An 18,394-nucleotide genomic window follows, 5' to 3' on the forward strand; every position below is an offset into this window, starting at 1 on the left:
GTATACATATATAACCATAGAATTTCCTGTAAATAAATCTTGTGATGATCACGTGATGCACACAGCGAACAGCGTCAGGTTTGCTGTGGTTACTGCTGCGGTTGTTGCCGCTGCTGCGTAAATAATGCTGGCCTTCTTAGTCGCCTAATTCGTTGTCCTTTACAGCTGTGCGCTACTAGCCTGAATGGCATGCGCTCAAGGTGCGGCAGCACTTTCGTGCCTCCACGATCACCAATTTTTTTTCTTTATATTTCAATTTCTTGTCGAAACAATGGGTAACTGAACTCTGTCGTTGCGCGCAATCATGACCGGCACAGTTTTGGTCCCGACCGTGTCAGTAGCACTGATGATCCGCAAACAAACAAAAGTTCTCTCTTGCAGGCGGAAAATCACCTGTTTAAGGCCATTTTTTCCTGCATCAACCTGAAAACTTCATTAATTTAAACAAAAAACTACAAAACATATCCTAAAACACCTTTAAATTCGCTTTTCCCCCAATTTTACTTCTGAAATTCCTGAAAAAGGAATAATCACTCTTGCACTGGGCACTGCGCTAGCAGGAAAATAAACTTCTAAAGCGGTATTTCTTTTTCTGTTTCAGATTCGGACGGAAGCCTGTGTTTATTCTGACCGTCTTCATTGCCACTGTGTTTGGACTCTCTTCAATCCTGGTGACCAATTTCATCGCCTTCGCTGTTCTGCGCCTTGTAAACGCCGGCGTCATGCCTCAAATATTTCAACTGCCATACATTATCCGTGAGTTTGTGTGTGTGTGTTCGTATGCGTGTGTGCATATGCGTACGTGCGCACTCGTCTTTCTTTTCTCCGCAGAACATTTCTATTGTCTTTATAAATTATAAACACAGAAAGGCCAAGGCATTTCATTATGGTGTTTAGCTCAAAGAGTTATTTGTTCAGCCCCTGCACTTGCAAAAATTTGCTTACGCAGTCTATAAAGACTCTACTGACGGTTCATATAAGGTCTATTAAAACTTTTGATAAGTTATTTTACTACTTCTGCAACTTCTGCAAGATTCGCAGTTGAAATTTGATGGGTTTACAGTCATGCAAGTTCGGAAGCCAAGGTATCCACTTCCTGCTTTAGTTTGCCATTGTACCTGCGGCTGCTCTGTGAAGTAAATGGTTAGTTATTTCTTGACACAATGATAATGATTATTTATTAAATATTTTTGAATATTTAATCAGTATAGCGTTGGGAGCTACTCGTGAGTTTTTTTTTTTTCTGGAACAGATTATTACTTTCGCTTGTCATGTGGTAACAGACCTTCGCACAAGAACAAAATCAGAACGTCTTTCTGTGCCGTCTGTGCGAAGCGGCTTCATTCAAAAAGCTGTCACAGTTAGGTGAGAATTCTCATGTTTTCTGTGCAGCGCGTCGCTTCTAAAATTATTTTTAGACTTCTTTCAGCCGAGTGAACAAAGAATGAGTTTGGTTTTGGTTTATGGGTGTTTAATATCCCAAAGCGACTTAGGCTATGAGGGACGCCGTAGTGAAGGGCACCAGAAATTTCGACCACCTGGGTTTTTTTAACGTGCACTGACATCGCACAGTGCCAATGAATGAGTCAGTCTTCGAATACAGTACCAGTCTCTCTTCCTTGTAACACAAACGGTAAATGTTGGACCGTTAATGGAATCGGCTAGTCGAAGCGGCAACTTCGTAGTCATGCTTTGCGATAAAGGCCTGGTTGCCTGCTGCTGCTATCCGATATCGAACTAGGTCAAGTGGGTCCGAATTCAAGTTCTAACCCTGACGTCGAGGAAAGGTGCCCCACACAGAGGTGTTCCGGACACCTCTCGCAGAGGACCTTATTCGCTTACCCTAAGGCAACGCACAAAAATTGCAGACAAGCAGGCTGTTTCTACATATTTGCTCTTGCCTCCCCTTTAGGGAGTAGACAAGCGATAAGCCCCTTCGAATGGCAGTTCATTCCTATTCCTGTTTTCTGCATTTGCACCTGTTTTATCACACCAAGTAATAATAACAATATTAATAATAGTAACCTTTTATATGATGGCCGTACATCTTGGCATGTTGCTGCATATCGCATTCCTGGCACCTTACGACGCATTCTGGAGCTCGTTAAACGGGGAGGTTTTCGCTGGCGTACCAACATTTCGATGCATTCGAGTCAAGTACAGATGGCCGGAATAAATCCGCAGACCATAGCTAAAACATCCCTCGCCACCTTTTACGCGTTACAATTACGATCGGGTGTAGTGACGACGCAGGACTGGCTCTATCCTTAACTATTTCCCCGGATGACACAGTGACCGCGTGTGTGCGCGCAGTGCTGGAGCTGGTGGGTCCCAAACAGCGCACCCTGATGCTGGGAGTGGGCTGTATCGCCTGGACCGTGGGCCTCTGCATACTGCCGCTCATCGCCTACCTGGCGCGCTCCTGGATCCTTCTGGGTCTCATATGCTCTGCCTGCGCCATTCCCAACCTGTTCTACTACAAGTGAGCGAGAAAATTGTTTCGAGCGCACCATATTAATCAGGCCATTACTTGCTGGATATCGTAATGTATTCAAATGTCATTCCCTTCGAGCGAGAGGTTTCGTGTTTGAACACCATACCAGCTTCGCTTTCTATTTCGAAAAATTAATAAAATGTTTGAAGCCGGAAGTTCTGAAAATAAAAGTGTGAAGCTGGAAAAGATTTAAAAAAAAGACTGTACATGTGGTACCGCCCTAAACCACCACCCCATCAAAGAGCTGACAATTAGACCGTGATTGTGACGTAATAATTTAGTATCGGTAACTTTTGCTTGCATCTGTGACAAGCGTCAAAAGGAAATATTACCTGGACAAAAAAGTCGCACAAAGAACATCATACTGAAGCTTAAGACAAAACATCAAATTCACCTTCTAAGAAGCACAAAGTGATTCGTTATTAAGAACACCTGTTCTTTAGTCCATTCGCAGGTTCGCAATAGTTTTCGCCTAACTTTGTCACATATGCATTTTTTTTTGTAGACTCATTCCGGAGTCGCCACGGTGGCTTCTGTCTCAAAACCGGATCAAAGACACGATGGCCATTCTCAACAGGATCGCGAAAACGAACGGCGTTGAACCGCCTGAAGACCTTGCATCAGACCTAGTGGTGAGTAGTCGCAGCCTTCTTCGATCCGATCCGCTGTCTTTGTTCTCCAGTGGTCTTCATATAGGGCGCGTAGGAAATGCAGTAAAAACATTAGCGGCTGCTTTTACATCGCGCACGAGACGCTGTGCAGTCATTTTTTTCTACACAGATAAGAAAGCGTTCGTGTTTGCAATCAGATGTCTCTGTTTGTATTTCTATCGATACGTGCCCACGAGGCGGGCGCATTGAGTGGTTCATATCAGCATGCAGAGACGATAATGCAGGCTGGCGAGAAATGATAACTGGTGGCTGGCAAACATCACACCATCGTCTTCGAAGCTAAGAGACATTTATACGCAACGATATCTGCTGTGCTGAGGCCTCCCGGGTGTATTATGCGGCTAAGTGTATTATGCTCTTATCACAGGCCACAAGGCGGGCAAATCGGTCCTCGCTGCGGAGTTGTTTATTGTGCAAGGAAAAATATTTGTAGATTACACAATACACTGAGATTTTAGGACTCTAAAAATTTGGGCTCGAAAGCCTCATTGACCCTTTAGAACTATGACCCTTGACAGGAACTGTTACCCAAGGCTCCAAAGTTATCTTCTGAAGATGCGCTTAACTTGCTATCACTAAATTGACTTTTGGATGCTTAGAGCCTTCCAGGATGAGAATTTCTCCCTCTCTGCTTGTCTTGCTTTTTTTTTGTTAGTAATAAGGTTCTGCGAAATGAAACTAGATTTCAGTAGACAAATTTTAGAGCAATAAAGATGCTCATCCTGTTGGCACTTCCTTACCATCTCCAATACCTGACTACCAACCCTAAACTGTTGCGCCCTAGCCGAGCTATGCACAATACTTTTCGCCCTGCCGTGGCAAGATGAAAAGAACGGTAGCGTTGACTCATTTTACTGCCGCCGTTATCATCTATAGCCCCTACTTTAACATTTCATCAAACGCAGGGCACCGCCATTTTCAAACGGCACATATTCGAGAAGATAAAACTCCCCTATTTCCTAAGCCAACGGACTCCCAGCACTCCCACTGCCGTCTCAACCTCCCCATCCCCACCGCCCTCCTTACCCATTCCCCAACAACCTGCAATTTCTTTCGCCTCATTTCGTCTCGATTTGTCTAGAGGATCCGGGCAGCAGCGCCAAAAAGCCCCACATTTTCTCTAGAGACCCCAACTGAGGAAGTCTCTTGAATGGAGAGAGCAAACTCCTGACTTCAATTCTCCGCCGAGCCATTTCCGCTGTCTCTCATAGTCTCCTTTCTCTCTTATATTCGCTGTTTTTTTTTTCACCAGAAAGTTCAAAAGAAGATCGCCGAAGAAAAAGAGGTTGCGGCGGCCTCGACGTTCGACCTCTTCCGCAAGGCCCGCATTCGTAAGAACCTCATCATCATCACCGTGAGCTGGTAAGTGCTCCGCCCGGGCCCTGGATGACGACAATGCAGGGTTCCGATTCGGCCTCACGTTCGGGACATTACGGTTGCGCCGCCCTTTAACGACAGCGAGCCCTTCTGGGAGGGGGGGGGGGGGGGGGGGTGACGATGGCTGAGCGTCTTTTTCCTTGCTTTTCAAAGTCTGGCCCCGACCCTTTGTTGTTCCATGCAAATTCGCTCGACCGTCGCGTGCCTGCCGCACTGCCGCAATTTTGAATGAGCCTTGCACAAGCGTATGTGAAAAGGCCGAGTGCGCCATCAAAAGAGGGCGCTTCGCGCTGCATGCGATGTAAATTGGGAAACGCTGGTGTTGTAAAATATTCACCTCCTCGTTGCGGTATTATTCTGGTGTTTTTTATTCACCTATCTCTAGCTTTTGTGAAAGAGAAAGTGGATAATAAGGCACCAGGATGTTAAACGGACCGAACTCGGCGCGAACATCTGTTTCGTGAACGCCACGTGTTTGACCCCATGAGAAAAGAAGTCGAACAGCGGATGAAATGAATACGCAGTGCCTGTGGACAGCGTAGAAAGGCGGCGTGGTGAGAGAGGGGAGAGGAGAGGAGGAAGCGGTGAAGGCAGTCCGAGGCATCCAGTTTGATCACGGACACTTGGGCAGCGAAAGCAAAGACGGCTGGGGCGGATGCCCCTATGCTTCACAAAACTAATAGGTATAGGATAGATATAATGAAGGAGAAAGTAACAGAATATAGCTATAGTGCAGCAGATCCTGTACCTACACTCTTGAGTTTTTTTCCCCAGATAGCCGTACGTTCTTAGCTGTGTCCCATTCTTTATCTAGCAGGTGCTTCCCTTGGCCAGTGACAGTTACATAATGATCCTTTAAATGCTGTGTGCACACATTCCCTGCATCATCACGTGTATTTTCTACTACTATCCCTGCTGAAATTCTCCATATGAGCCGCTCGTATGGAATTATGGGAATGTGGAGACCATAAGGCATAGAAAGATATATGAAAATCTATATCTTGTCTGTACGGCGTCCATAAGGATTCCATGTAATTTTCATGCAGTGTACATGACGTCATATGGAGTCCATAGACTTTCATATGAGCTTCCATATAGTCCACACCGACTCCGTATGCTGCATGGGACTCGTCATAAAGAAACTTTCAGTATGGTATACACTAGAAATTTCGACATACCGCCATCCTAGGGTAGGAGTGGCCTCTCTGTTCATGCGTTAATCGCATTGTCGTCGGGGACCACTCTTCAAAATCGTAACCCCAAAAATTCGAAACTTGCAATGCAAGCGCTCCATAAATGATACATTTCGGCGAGTTGCAAAGTTTGCGGTATTATTATTCGAAAAAATTGTTTTCGGTTGAGGTTATCCGCGATAGTTGACCACTCTTTTTCATTCACTGTGCTGATTCGATTGAAACATAATAGTCACTCGAAACACTACGAATTATAATAGCCAATGGAAGGAGGTCATCAGTCAGTCAGGAACCGCCCTCAGGCAACGACAGTTTCACGAATCCTGTTCCTGACTACTGCAGTAATATGGTTGAGGTCTGCGTTGTTGGCTATAGGTGGATTAGCCTTGCGTTCATCCTGCCTGCAATTGCTCCACTGTAGCGATGCATTAAATAATAATCAAAGGCAAGAGTTGGTGGCACAGTTCTGCAATCATACGACTAGGTCACCATTCGTGTTCTATCACAGTTGTCCACTTGAACACCTGAAAGTGTTTCGACACTTGTCTTCTTCAGCGCCTGTCTCAAGCCATCCCATAAAAGTTCATTGATACAGTTCTTTTCCTTCGCGTGGTTCACACAGGATGGCCAACAGCTGCGCCTACTACGGGCTGCACATCAACGTCACCAACATGAGTGGCAACGAGTTCCTCAACTTCTTCCTGCTTGGGCTGGTGGAGTTCCCTGCCTCGGTGGTGGGCTGGTGGACTATGGAGTACTTCGGCCGCCGTTGGACCAACGTCGCTCTCCAGCTCATGGTCAGCGTCGCCTGCGTCGCGTCCTGCTTCATACCCATAGGTCTGGCCCTTTTGTTCTCATCCATACTCTCACACTCTTGCTTTTAGGCAACTTTTCATACGCAGCAGACAGCCCTGCTGTTCAATGTTAAACGCTGACGATATACGAATGTCGTGTGTTCTGAATCATCAACTGTTGCGCTGAGGCGTCGTCAGTGTTCCAAATAAATCCACGAAAGGCGGCTGATGTGCATGCACACTGCCGCATGCGGTCCACACAGCTGCGAACTTAGCATTGCGACTAGGCGAGCCAAAGCGACTTGGGCCAACAGCATTGTCACTGGGTTGTCAGAAGTACAACTAGGCGAGGTAGAGCAGCCTTGGTCCACAACATTGTTACGAGGTTGTCTCTACGGTGCAAGTAACAGCGCTCAGTTTAGTGCTTGATATTTGTTACTTAATACATGTTGTGTCCATGTTTCATGAAGAATTCGTTCTTCACAGCACTACACAGCAAGTCGTGAGTGGTGATTTAGACGAAACCGACGACACTGCAATGTGTGCTAAAGGGAATGCCTATAAAATGCACACTACTTTCACACCACAGGCCTGACCCCCTGCCTGAAACTAGAAAAGGTATTAAGGCCTTTAACGGCTCATACATGCGGTGTCCGTCCGTCTGTTCGTAACACTCTTCAACTCGATAAAAAAATAGTCTTAGTGCACGATGGGATTCGAACAACCACCCTTCCGCTCGGCAGCTCAGCATGCTAACGACTACGCTACTGCCTGCCAATGCATATGTAGTTTTCCTTGTCTAAGACGCTGGAGAATGCTTGCAGAAAGGCGTCGAATCACATGGATGCCTCCCAAATGCCCTCTAGTGTCTCCAGCATTTAAGGTCCGCAAACAATTGTGTACTTAATTAACATCTTAACCACACATCAGTGACACAAGCAGCAACACCGCGCTAAAGGCTTTCGCCTCACCGCACTTTAGGACAAAGTGACCCCCGAATTTTTTGCTCCCATCTGGAGTAGTTGATCAATTTGGCCTCACCCGGACATTTTTTTTTGCTAGCCATCCTGGTTAGCTTAGTTAGTGCAGCTACTGCCGCGGATGAGTGATGGTCTAAGGTTCGATTTTCGAGCGAGGACGAAGTTTTCTTTAACTCTAAGGTTTGTTTTAACACTGTACAACTTTTTTTTAGCCTTAGGGCGGCGCTTGGGTCTATCTTAATGATCAATTACTCCCTAATTACAAATCTGCTGCAAATTGGGGGCCCTCTCAAACAGTGAACTACAACTTTGTCGGTGTTTCCGTGCATCGCAATTTAAGTTTTGGGACGGCCGACTCTCGGGCCATAACGTATTATCACAGACCCGTAAGACGACAGCTGGGACGTCTATCTGGGTTAGTCTATACAACAGCCAATTACAGTAGCCGACGAGACAATAGATCATAACGGCACCTCACAAAACAATCCACCTTGCGAGCCATGAAGATTTCTTGCATTTCATGCAATGCTGATTGTGCGTCGTCGGTGCACGACGGATAGCCGGCAGCACAGTAGAGAGACAGAAAGGCGAAACAGAGGGTGGGCAGTATGCGGTTGGTTCGAGTAGAGTGTTTCTGGTCTGCTGCAGCGAAATAAAAGGTGAAAGAAAGAGAGTGAGAGAGGAAAAAAGAAGGAAGATAGGAGTTCAGAGAGAAGAAAGAAAAGGTGTTATAATGAAAATAATGTTGACCATAAAGAAGCACGATTTCTTACTGTGCGCTTTTGGGTGAAAGCAGGGAAACAAAAGTTAAAAGAGGGGAAAGAACAAACAAAGAACACTGTGCGCACACAGGAAGGCACTGGCTCATAGACACCTAATACTTGCTTTAACAGTGTATTCCAAACGGTGACCCGAAGCAGCTCTCCAAATCCACGAAGAAACAAGATATTCATCGTGGTCCAATCGGAACTGAGGATCTGAATCCAAATCGCCGATTGAAACACGTTCTTCCGTTTCGCGGAGCAAGGAAACTTGTTCCGGATTGCCGATTGGATACGCCATAAGACCTGTACATATCACCTACTTCAGCATGAGTTCATTAGTTTCTGTGCTTCTGACCACTGAAGCCAAGGACGCAGGACTTTCGCAAAAAAAAAAAAAAATAGGAGGTAATGCTTCCACTCTGTCATGCCTCTCATTATGCGTCTGTACAGTTCAATATAGTTAATTAGGACAGATGGTACTCGTGCAATAATACCATCGGCTTCTTCGAAAATTTGCTAAAATAATGTCGAGTACGAACTAAAGGAAGGATTTTTTCGACACGTGATGTTCACCTGACCAGGACGCCATTTCGAATAAGCCGGAAGTTGTAATTACGCGACTTCGAAATAAAATGTCCAATGTGTACAGTAACTTGCACAAGCAGATTCAAAGCTACGATATGGTGGTTTTACGAAGAAAGCTAGCGTGCATACACGCACACGAAGGTGTCCTGCGCTTTGCACTGCACCGTAATGTTGACGCTGCAACTCTTTCAGCTTGCGTTGGCGCCTCTTCCCGTCTGTCTCGCAGAGGCCACCGTGGCGGGCGTGACGGCGTCGCTGGTGGCCAAGTTCGCCTGTTCGGCGTCCTTCATGATCATGTACCAGCAGGCGGCCGAGGTGATGCCCACGCCGCTGCGTTCCTTCGCGCTGGGTGCCTCGTCAGCCTTCTCCTCAGCATTCAGCATCTGCATGCCCTACATCATCTACCTCGTGAGTGCCGCCTCCAGCAACAAAAATAATCCTGCCGCCGGAAAACCATCCTATCTCTGCGCTTTAGCCGATTCTTGCTTCGCGCGATTCATTTTTTTACAAGTTTTTATTGGCTTTCATCCTCTGTGACGTCGCGGCTGATAAGTGGCAAGCTGTGCCACTTTCCCCTTTTTTTGTGAGAGGTAGAATGTCAGAAGGGCGTCGAATTGGAAGCTTTGGTTGCTCAATAATTTACTTTTCTTTTGCGCTGTTTCTCCGTGTTACGAAATGTATGGGTAAAGGTTGTGGGAGGACCTTAGGGAGAGAATCGTTAAAATATGACACCTCTTAAGCAATGCATCCTTCCTCCACCGCTCGCACCATGGGCTTTAGTGTATCGTGCCTGTACCCACATTCAGCAGAAGTGTTGTGCGTGCGTGCGCGCGCGCGCGCGCGCGTGTGTGTGTGTGTGTGTGTGTGTGTGTGTGTGTGTGTGTGTGTGTGTGTGTGTGTGTGTGTGTGTGTGTGTGTGTGTGTGTGTGTGTGTGTGTGTGTGTGTGTGTGTGTGTGTGTGTGTGTGTGTGTGTGTGTGTGTGTGTGTGTGTGTGTGTGTGTGTGTGTGTGTGTGTGTGTGTGTGTGTGTGTGTGTGTGTGTGTGTGTGTGTGTGTGTGTGTGTGTGTGTGTGTGTGTGTGTGTGTGTGTGTGTGTGTGTGTGTGTGTGTGTGTGTGTGTGTGTGTGTGTGTGTGTGTGTGTGTGTGTGTGTGTGTGTGTGTGTGTGTGTGTGTGTGTGTGTGTGTGTGTGTGTGTGTGTGTGTGTGTGTGTGTGTGTGTGTGTGTGTGTGTGTGTGTGTGTGTGTGTGTGTGTGTGTGTGTGTGTGTGTGTGTGTGTGTGTGTGTGTGTGTGTGTGTGTGTGTGTGTGTGTGTGTGTGTGTGTGTGTGTGTGTGTGTGTGTGTGTGTGTGTGTGTGTGTGTGTGTGTGTGTGTGTGTGTGTGTGTGTGTGTGTGTGTGTGTGTGTGTGTGTGTGTGTGTGTGTGTGTGTGTGTGTGTGTGTGTGTGTGTGTGTGTGTGTGTGTGTGTGTGTGTGTGTGTGTGTGTGTGTGTGTGTGTGTGTGTGTGTGTGTGTGTGTGTGTGTGTGTGTGTGTGTGTGTGTGTGTGTGTGTGTGTGTGTGTGTGTGTGTGTGTGTGTGTGTGTGTGTGTGTGTGTGTGTGTGTGTGTGTGTGTGTGTGTGTGTGTGTGTGTGTGTGTGTGTGTGTGTGTGTGTGTGTGTGTGTGTGTGTGTGTGTGTGTGTGTGTGTGTGTGTGTGTGTGTGTGTGTGTGTGTGTGTGTGTGTGTGTGTGTGTGTGTGTGTGTGTGTGTGTGTGTGTGTGTGTGTGTGTGTGTGTGTGTGTGTGTGTGTGTGTGTGTGTGTGTGTGTGTGTGTGTGTGTGTGTGTGTGTGTGTGTGTGTGTGTGTGTGTGTGTGTGTGTGTGTGTGTGTGTGTGTGTGTGTGTGTGTGTGTGTGTGTGTGTGTGTGTGTGTGTGTGTGTGTGTGTGTGTGTGTGTGTGTGTGTGTGTGTGTGTGTGTGTGTGTGTGTGTGTGTGTGTGTGTGTGTGTGTGTGTGTGTGTGTGTGTGTGTGTGTGTGTGTGTGTGTGTGTGTGTGTGTGTGTGTGTGTGTGTGTGTGTGTGTGTGTGTGTGTGTGTGTGTGTGTGTGTGTGTTACTACTAACACACTACAAACAGCGGTTACTACTAAGTCACTGGCACCTGCATTGAGAGCGATGATGGCTTTCCCAATCGAGGCTTGTCCTAGGTATACAGAACAAATCTTGACTTATCAGGCGTATTACTCCTTCAGAATAAATTTTTCAGTTGTTAGTAAGCGTTAGCCCTGTTTTCGCCACCTGTTCAAGCTCCTTCTACCCATAAAAGGGCTACTACGCTCATTTTACTTAAACATAAGATGGTTTCAGTCTCTCTTCTCGGCAAACTCAGTTGTGCCTTGTTCTATAAACGATGCAAAGTGGGGGCGTAAAGTTGCGCCGAATATGTTCCCGAAGCCGACGTCTCCGAACCCGAAATTTTTTGTCTGAATAGAATCGAAACGGAAAAATCCAGGGCCCCGGACTGGACATGAAGCAATGAGCGCGGAAAAAAAAGGCAGCCCTTTTGCCCGGATTTCATGTTCGGGTGCTAAGCCTGGTGCTTTAGAGCTCGGCGTGGCTTTTATCGCAAAAAATCTACGCCGCTTTCCACGAGCTTCGTGCGTGAGCTGTCGTGTAGCAGGCCAGATGCGCATTGCACAGTTTAAATCACATCGATTGGCGCTTTCTGCCAACATTAAGTTGCGGCTGGAGTAAGGCCAGAGCCCCTTTCGAAATGGGTTCGGCTTCCAAGAACGCGCGCCAAAGGCACTCCCGCATATCGGGCTGGACGTGCGAGCCTCGCCGTAAGGAGCACACGAGGGCAGCCAGACACTTTTGCGAAACGCCTGACGATCCTCTCGGCCAGACTGCTCTGCTATCGGATAAAGGGAGTCAGGCATAGCTGCGCAAACAAAGACGACTGGCGCAATTTCTTGTGAAAGCTAGAGAAGACACGAGGATAGCACAGTGGCGCGGCCTCTGTTTGGAAAGCCTTTAAAATATCAGCAGGTCACGAGAGCAGTGTGTTGTGAAATCTTGATTGCATTCTCCCTTGCAACGTTAATTCGTCCGCCTCTTTGGTACAAGCTAATTGTCGCGTGATTGCAACAACTGACTGCCATTTCGTGCCGTCAGTGCCACATCCCCGCTTTGGCCCTCATGGGCGGTGCAAAGTTCATTTAGGTACGTGTAACTCTGCCCTTCTAGTGCACTCCGACCCCACCCGTCCTCCTTTCAGCAAAGCGTCTCCGCTCCACATGTAGCACATGTCAGCCACATGTCTCCACATGTAGCAACTGCACATGTGACCGCTCTATATACAGTGTGTCTCCTTTTACTCAACAGTTTTCGCAATAATGGTATAGCAGCCGCAATATAACTTCTTTTCATGTCGCGTTACCTGGCCTTCCGGATTCCTTGTCAGGCATACGGGTTAATTTTATTTGATACTTGTCCAATCATTTTGTGCTTCCTGTCTTCCCCTCAACAGCATGAGACATCATGTAAAAATTCCTCACTCATCGGAATGCATGATGTAACCCGAGTGGCCGACGTTTTTCGATGAGATCCCATTACACCGCTTTCTCTTCCTTTTCTATATCTCTGCGAGGGACGGGAGCCAGCATCTGACGAGAGTCGTGGCGTCTGTTTGTTCTCTGCTGCCAGTAAAACTAGTGTTCTCATAAATCCTCCCGTTCGGCTCGGTCTTGCAAACCCGCGAATCACGATTTGCCGCAGCAGTAAATGCACGCGCCGGCGTGGCAAAGATAACTCAGATGTCTGGAATAGCTGGGCAGCAGCGGCAAGAGAACATCTTCTAGGCTGTCACGAAGGCCCTTTCGTCAGCACCATCCAGTGCTCACGGTCTTTTATCGCGCGCCCACTCCACACGTGCTGCGACGCGTCTGTTTGTCGAAGCAGAACTAGATTGCGAAGCTGTAAGGAAGGAAACGCGATAGCCGAGTGCGTAGTAAGTGTGGCAGTGGTTGCCATAACACGTAACATCAACGTTCCCGGAGGTCTAACACAACCGAGCTCTACGCTCTGTTTACTCTGTACAGTGAGCGAATTGAAATTAAACTGTGTATTGGGTATGGTATGGTATGGTGTGGCATGGTGTGGTATGGGTATGGTATGGTATTGTGTGGTATGGTGTGGTATTGGTATGGTGTGGTGGTGTAGTTATGTTACTGTTCGGTACGGCACGGCAAGGTTCGGTACGCTGCTCGAGGAACTGCGCTCTCTTGATAATCTGTTTGGAGCTAAATGGATAAGTATACAAACTCACCGAGTTTGCGATCTCACAAAGCGACATTACAGGCGCTGCCAGCACCGAATGCAGCTTCTACGAAGTCGCGCGCGCTGTCTCGGTCAAGCCTGAGGCCTACATTGCTACATTTCTTGTTAAACACTGACACAAATGCATTCGCCGTTTAAACGTCACTGTTATCTGCGCAGTCACGAGAATAACACGGTGCAGTCATCGCCAGCTTCGCACGCGGTCTGTTAAACTGTTTGTTACGTCACGCCAAACGTGCTGCTGAGGAGCTGAACCAATAACCTCCTCGTTGAAAGAGCTCGCTCAATGGCACGTCACTCAAGGGTGCTCAGAAACGTTGCATGTCATTCCTTGATTGACTAGGACATGCCTGCAACCTTTAATTAAAAGGAAGTCCGCGGTCCTGATGGATCCGTTCCTGTAGCCTCTGCTCGCTTTTGCCTCCTGATTTCAGGGCCGATATGGCAACTGGATCCCTTTCCTGTTTCTGGCTGTTCTGGCGGCTGCAGCGGGAGTGTCGGCCGCTTGGCTGCCTGAGACCAACGGTTACGTGCTCTGTCAGACCATAGAGGATGCCGAAGACTTTGGCAAGACGCAGAAATTCTTCTCCTTGAACAGGTGCGGGACATAACCTTGGAGGATCTAGGGCCAGCACGTTTACTTCTTATTTGTAGCTTTGTGGTACTTGCCTGCAGGAGCACGAGGATTGCAAAAGGCTTTCAAAGATTAAAACATGCGAAATTTATAGACAAGCCCTCAGTGGCATCGCTAGGGTAATTCCCTCGTGCACAGATTATAGCTCAACTAGCTATTGCGTGTTGACCACAAGAAATGGCGGCATCGTATTTTGTTAAATATGGCTTTTCCTGTTGCGTAGGCATTTCAGAGCAGGCAACTGGGCAGGCCTAAACACTCACGCGCAAACCTTAAAGCTCTAGTAATGCAAGTAACCTCCTGACTAATTCGTGCACACTCGAAATCACATCGTTACCGCCATGCTGGTTATGCAGTTTATCAAGTTTTCAGCAATAACTTCCTCGGTATTCCCGCTTATTCCTCCACGTCAGCCTCTTTTCATATAGCACTTCTTTGACGCCTTCAGTGCATACAATCTGTGTTTTGTTTTCTTTTTTCTCGAAGGGTGAACGACAAGAAGAAAGGTTTCGAGAAGGGTGACTGCAAGGAAAAAGAAATGGAACCCATGGCCAAGTCCACAGACGCCAAAGTCTGATCCAACCACCGTAGTGACGTGGTGTTTGTGCTCTAGGCCTAAAGTTGGCGGCACGGCACCGAATGCGCGTGGGCAACATTGTTCTCACTATATGTGTGAACTGTACGATTTGTTGCTCGGCACAGCTCTGGCCACATATTTCACCTTTCATTCATGCGCCGTGCAGCTCATACCATGACATGCGATCGAAGCATTAGTCTCGAGCATTGAGTGTGAACCAGTCATAATTCATGTGCACATAAAAAGCCAGAAGACAAGACACATCCACAAGCGCACAGAGTAAAGAAAGCGGGTTTTACATTCAACATTATTTTCTCATTGTACCGCGCGCCTGCCAAATGGACCCTAGCCATTACCAAATGTATTCTACCCCATTAATCATCGGCCGCCGCTGTGACTCACTGGTTATGTTGCTCGGCTGCTGACCCGAAGGACGCGGGTTCGATTCCGGGCGCGGCGATCGCATTTAAATGGAAGCGATATCCTAGAGGCCTGTATACTGTTCGATTTCAGCGCACGTTGAAGAACCGCACGGGGTCTAAATTATCCGAAGCCCTCAACTACGGCGTCCCTCGTAGCCTGAGTGCTTCGGAACGTCAAAAAAACATAATTCATAAAATCATTGATAATCAAGTTCTATACACACCATAACTCCAACAATCGATAGGCAGTGAAGTATTGGAAGTGGTATGGGCATACATCTACTAGCACTCTAAGCCGAAATGGGGCAAAATTGCAGTAATTGCGTGACTTCATCAAGGGGAACAGTTAGACCGTGTGGAGACGAAATGTGACTGACGTCCCATTCTAATTACATCCTGAAAGAGTAAATGTTCGTCCTTTTAGGGACTAATGGCTACAGATACGCACTTACTGCCAAAGGATTAACCCCCGTGGCACGTTTAGTCCTTTCTTGCTTGAAGTGTGTGGAGCAGGCAGGAACCGCAGATCCGGACCAGGAAAGAGAAATAACTATGAGAATAAGAATGGGGTGGAGCGCATTTGGCAGGCACTCTGAGGTGTTGAATAGCAGTATAATATTATCCCTCAAGAGGAAAGTATATTATATTTGCATCTTACCGGCACTCACCTATGGGACAGAAATGTGGAAGGCTAACGAAAAGCGTTAAACATAGATTGATGACAGCGCTGCGAGCTATGGAAAGGGAAAATATGCGTGAAACGTTGCGAGACAAGGAGAGAGCACAACGGGTCAGGGAACAAATGCGAATTAGTCATATCCTAGTTGATATCTAGAACAAATGGGCATGTAATGCGAATTCAAGAAAGGAACCGATGCTTTTTAAAGGTAACGGAGTGAATTCCAAGGCAGGGAAAGCTTAGTAGGGAGCGTCAGAAAGCCATGTGGGCGGGTGAGATAGGGTAGTTTTTGGTGATAAAGTGACCACGGCTGGAACAAGACAGAGTTAATAGAGGCAGACGTCTTTATCCTGCTGTGGACGTAGTTAGGGTGATAATGATGATGGCAATTTAGTATTTACCGTTTTGTTTTTTCTTTGTTTACGCGATGTGGCTGCAAATCATTCACCTTCTTAATAGTAACATCTTTATTTCTCATGCTAGCGATGATAGAAGAGTGCAAAAAAGAAAAACTGCAAGACAAGCGCAACCAGCCTCCTTTACATTTATAAAGTAAGCACAGACATTACAAAGCCACACAGTACAGCATAACATGAATGCAATTTGCATAGCAAAACTAAAAGAAAAAAATCCACGACAGCGTAAACAAGTTAAAATAATACAGGATTCACAGCTCTCATGCACATGTTTCAGCCAATCATTCGCATAAAGGCAGGCTATTCATTCGGATCAAATTTTTAATCGATGCCTACCGGTACCTATCATGCGTTTGCAAGTTCGCTCAATGCAAAACCATCGATTTCATAGATCGATCGCTGTTTAATCGGTTAACCATCGAATTTGAATGCTGCTGAAGGCAGTGCCCTAGCCAGTACACGTCGAACTGTTTGGCGCGTAGTAGGGCTAAGCCTTGTTTTAACAAAGTTAAAGGGTCCTGGTGATTACTTCGTCATAGGCGTAGGTTTGTTAAAGACAATGTTGACAGGTCTTACAAGGGGAATCATCATTCCTTCGTTACAGCCATTATTTCGTTATAACGAGCTTCGACTGTACCTGTGCCGTAAGAATAGTTAGGGTGCACGTAATATTAACAATAATTTCCTAACACTCGTGCGCTTGTGCCAGTCGTCCTCGCGCTGCATGAGGACAGCATGCCAACTCATCTCGCAAGCAGCACTGTGGACCTCATAATTCGTAAATTTCCCTATGCCCGCGTCTGTGTCTAATAGCAAGCCCTTACAAACGTTGTCTCCTTTGTGTAGGCTGGACCTCGTAAGGAGACTTCGGCGCTCACATAACTAAGTCTAGTCTGACGTCATTTTTTTCGCTGGGAATTAGGAATATTACGTCATCTGCGTGATCAATGTCCGATATACTCACCGGTGGTCTTGTGATCATGTTGTAGGCTGTCATTTATTTCCCTTCTATGTCACTGGTCATCATCCTCTGCTATGAACCGGCATCGAAAGTAACGCATGTCTTCACATTCACCCTAATTTTTTACAAGTTTTAGTAATTGAGCGCGTAGAATATTTAGTTGCTTACAATTGCTGTGATACAGCTGTTCTAGCTCAAGATGTCTTCGCTTTGTTTATGCCTGTGAATAAATAAAGAAAAAAAAACATGCGGATATATGCAAGCGCGTGTCATCAAATAAAATTATGGCCTTATGGCACACACTTTCAGCGAGGCTTCGAATAACTGCCTCAACTGCCTTCAATGCAGTAGCACTCAGAAACATCTCAGCGCTTTTTCGTTGCACTGAAGTTGTCGTCTTCAATAGAATTTTGAAATGCCCGCAAAAATCAGTTGCGGAAGAAAACCCGTGAATAAAGTTTTAACTAGGTCATAGTCTTGCTTTATTTTGTTTAACCTCTATTGTCGCCAGTTTCGTCTTTTGAATTGAGGACAGGACTTGTGGAGCTAGTCATTTTTTTTTTACATGCGGGATTAAAAACATACAAACAGCAAAATCGAAGTCCTGCAGACATTCGGCAACTCCAAGGCCGTCAGAAGAAGTCTCTAATTCAGTCCATCTCGCGGGTCCATTCTATGTGCAGAATTAGCTTTTTACTAGATCCTACTCTGATTTTTCGGCGTAGTAGTCGTTGGCGTTCTCGCCCGCTCCAGAAGCGAAATGAGCTCATAACACCGTGCTGAGAATAATAACCTCTACCCCCCCCCCCCTCTTCCCACCTTCCCCTAACTGTACTCTGTTTTCCCGGGCCCTTAATCCTTAATCCTTCCCTTAATCTGGGCCAACTAACGCTGAATATTTGCCTCATGAACTCCTAACCATCCTGTCAGATCTTCTCTGACCGTTAATGTTCCAGAACCCTGAGGGAGATGTATGATTGCACAGGTAACAGAATCGACGCCAGATAACAAAAGTGATCGTTAACTTGACCGACACCGGTTACCGTTACCGTAGTACAGGTAACACCATGAGAACGAGATGCACCAGAGCTACGTTTTTTTTAGGAGGGGGGGGGCATTTTCTAAATCTGCGCTTGACTAAAATCCTTCAGGGAAGTTCTTTCAATACGCGGCTGTCATCCTTAGTATTGGCATGAATAATAGCACAGATAATTGTCTTATACAAACGCGTTATACCTATAGGAACTGCCTTCGCGTCAGGAGACCGACAAAGCACATTCTACAACACCTCAGCAATGTTTCTACGTTTCGTCAGACGTGACTTCGCGAGATGTCGCCACAAGTTCTGCGGCCTCAGCCTTTACGTTTCGGCGTGACTAAAAAAATGATATGGTAGAATGTGTAAGTGCAGCTGGAAACAATTTTTTCTGCAATCGCGTATTAACGCGTAACTTTCATCGTGTCTTCACAGTGGTAGTCGCAAAGCATGAAAAATCGTATTATGTAGTGCGGATCAACAATTTATTTGCAT

The 18,394-nt window shown here is 46.6% G+C and overlaps 1 protein-coding gene across 3 annotated transcripts in view; it reads left to right on the forward strand.

Annotated features, from left to right (window-relative positions):
* The window catches only part of LOC144099040 (organic cation transporter protein-like), a 29,952-nt gene extending 12,617 nt beyond the window's left edge, over positions 1 to 17,335 (forward strand). For 2 of the 3 annotated variants that reach the window (XM_077632055.1, XM_077632054.1), the window contains exons 4-11: positions 602 to 756; positions 2,314 to 2,482; positions 3,000 to 3,126; positions 4,418 to 4,527; positions 6,358 to 6,572; positions 9,085 to 9,266; positions 13,609 to 13,772; positions 14,295 to 17,335. In XM_077632055.1, coding sequence (XP_077488181.1) covers positions 602 to 756; positions 2,314 to 2,482; positions 3,000 to 3,126; positions 4,418 to 4,527; positions 6,358 to 6,572; positions 9,085 to 9,266; positions 13,609 to 13,772; positions 14,295 to 14,385 — 1,213 coding nt within the window. In that variant the 3' untranslated portion in view covers positions 14,386 to 17,335. The remainder of the gene's footprint in view (positions 1 to 601; positions 757 to 2,313; positions 2,483 to 2,999; positions 3,127 to 4,417; positions 4,528 to 6,357; positions 6,573 to 9,084; positions 9,267 to 13,608; positions 13,773 to 14,294) is intronic. The other variant, XM_077632056.1, reaches the window with a different exon arrangement.
* The last annotated feature ends 1,059 nt before the right edge of the window (positions 17,336 to 18,394 follow it).

This window comes from Amblyomma americanum, chromosome 7 (assembly GCF_052857255.1).
Source record: "Amblyomma americanum isolate KBUSLIRL-KWMA chromosome 7, ASM5285725v1, whole genome shotgun sequence".
Classification (NCBI taxonomy): domain Eukaryota; kingdom Metazoa; phylum Arthropoda; class Arachnida; order Ixodida; family Ixodidae; genus Amblyomma; species Amblyomma americanum.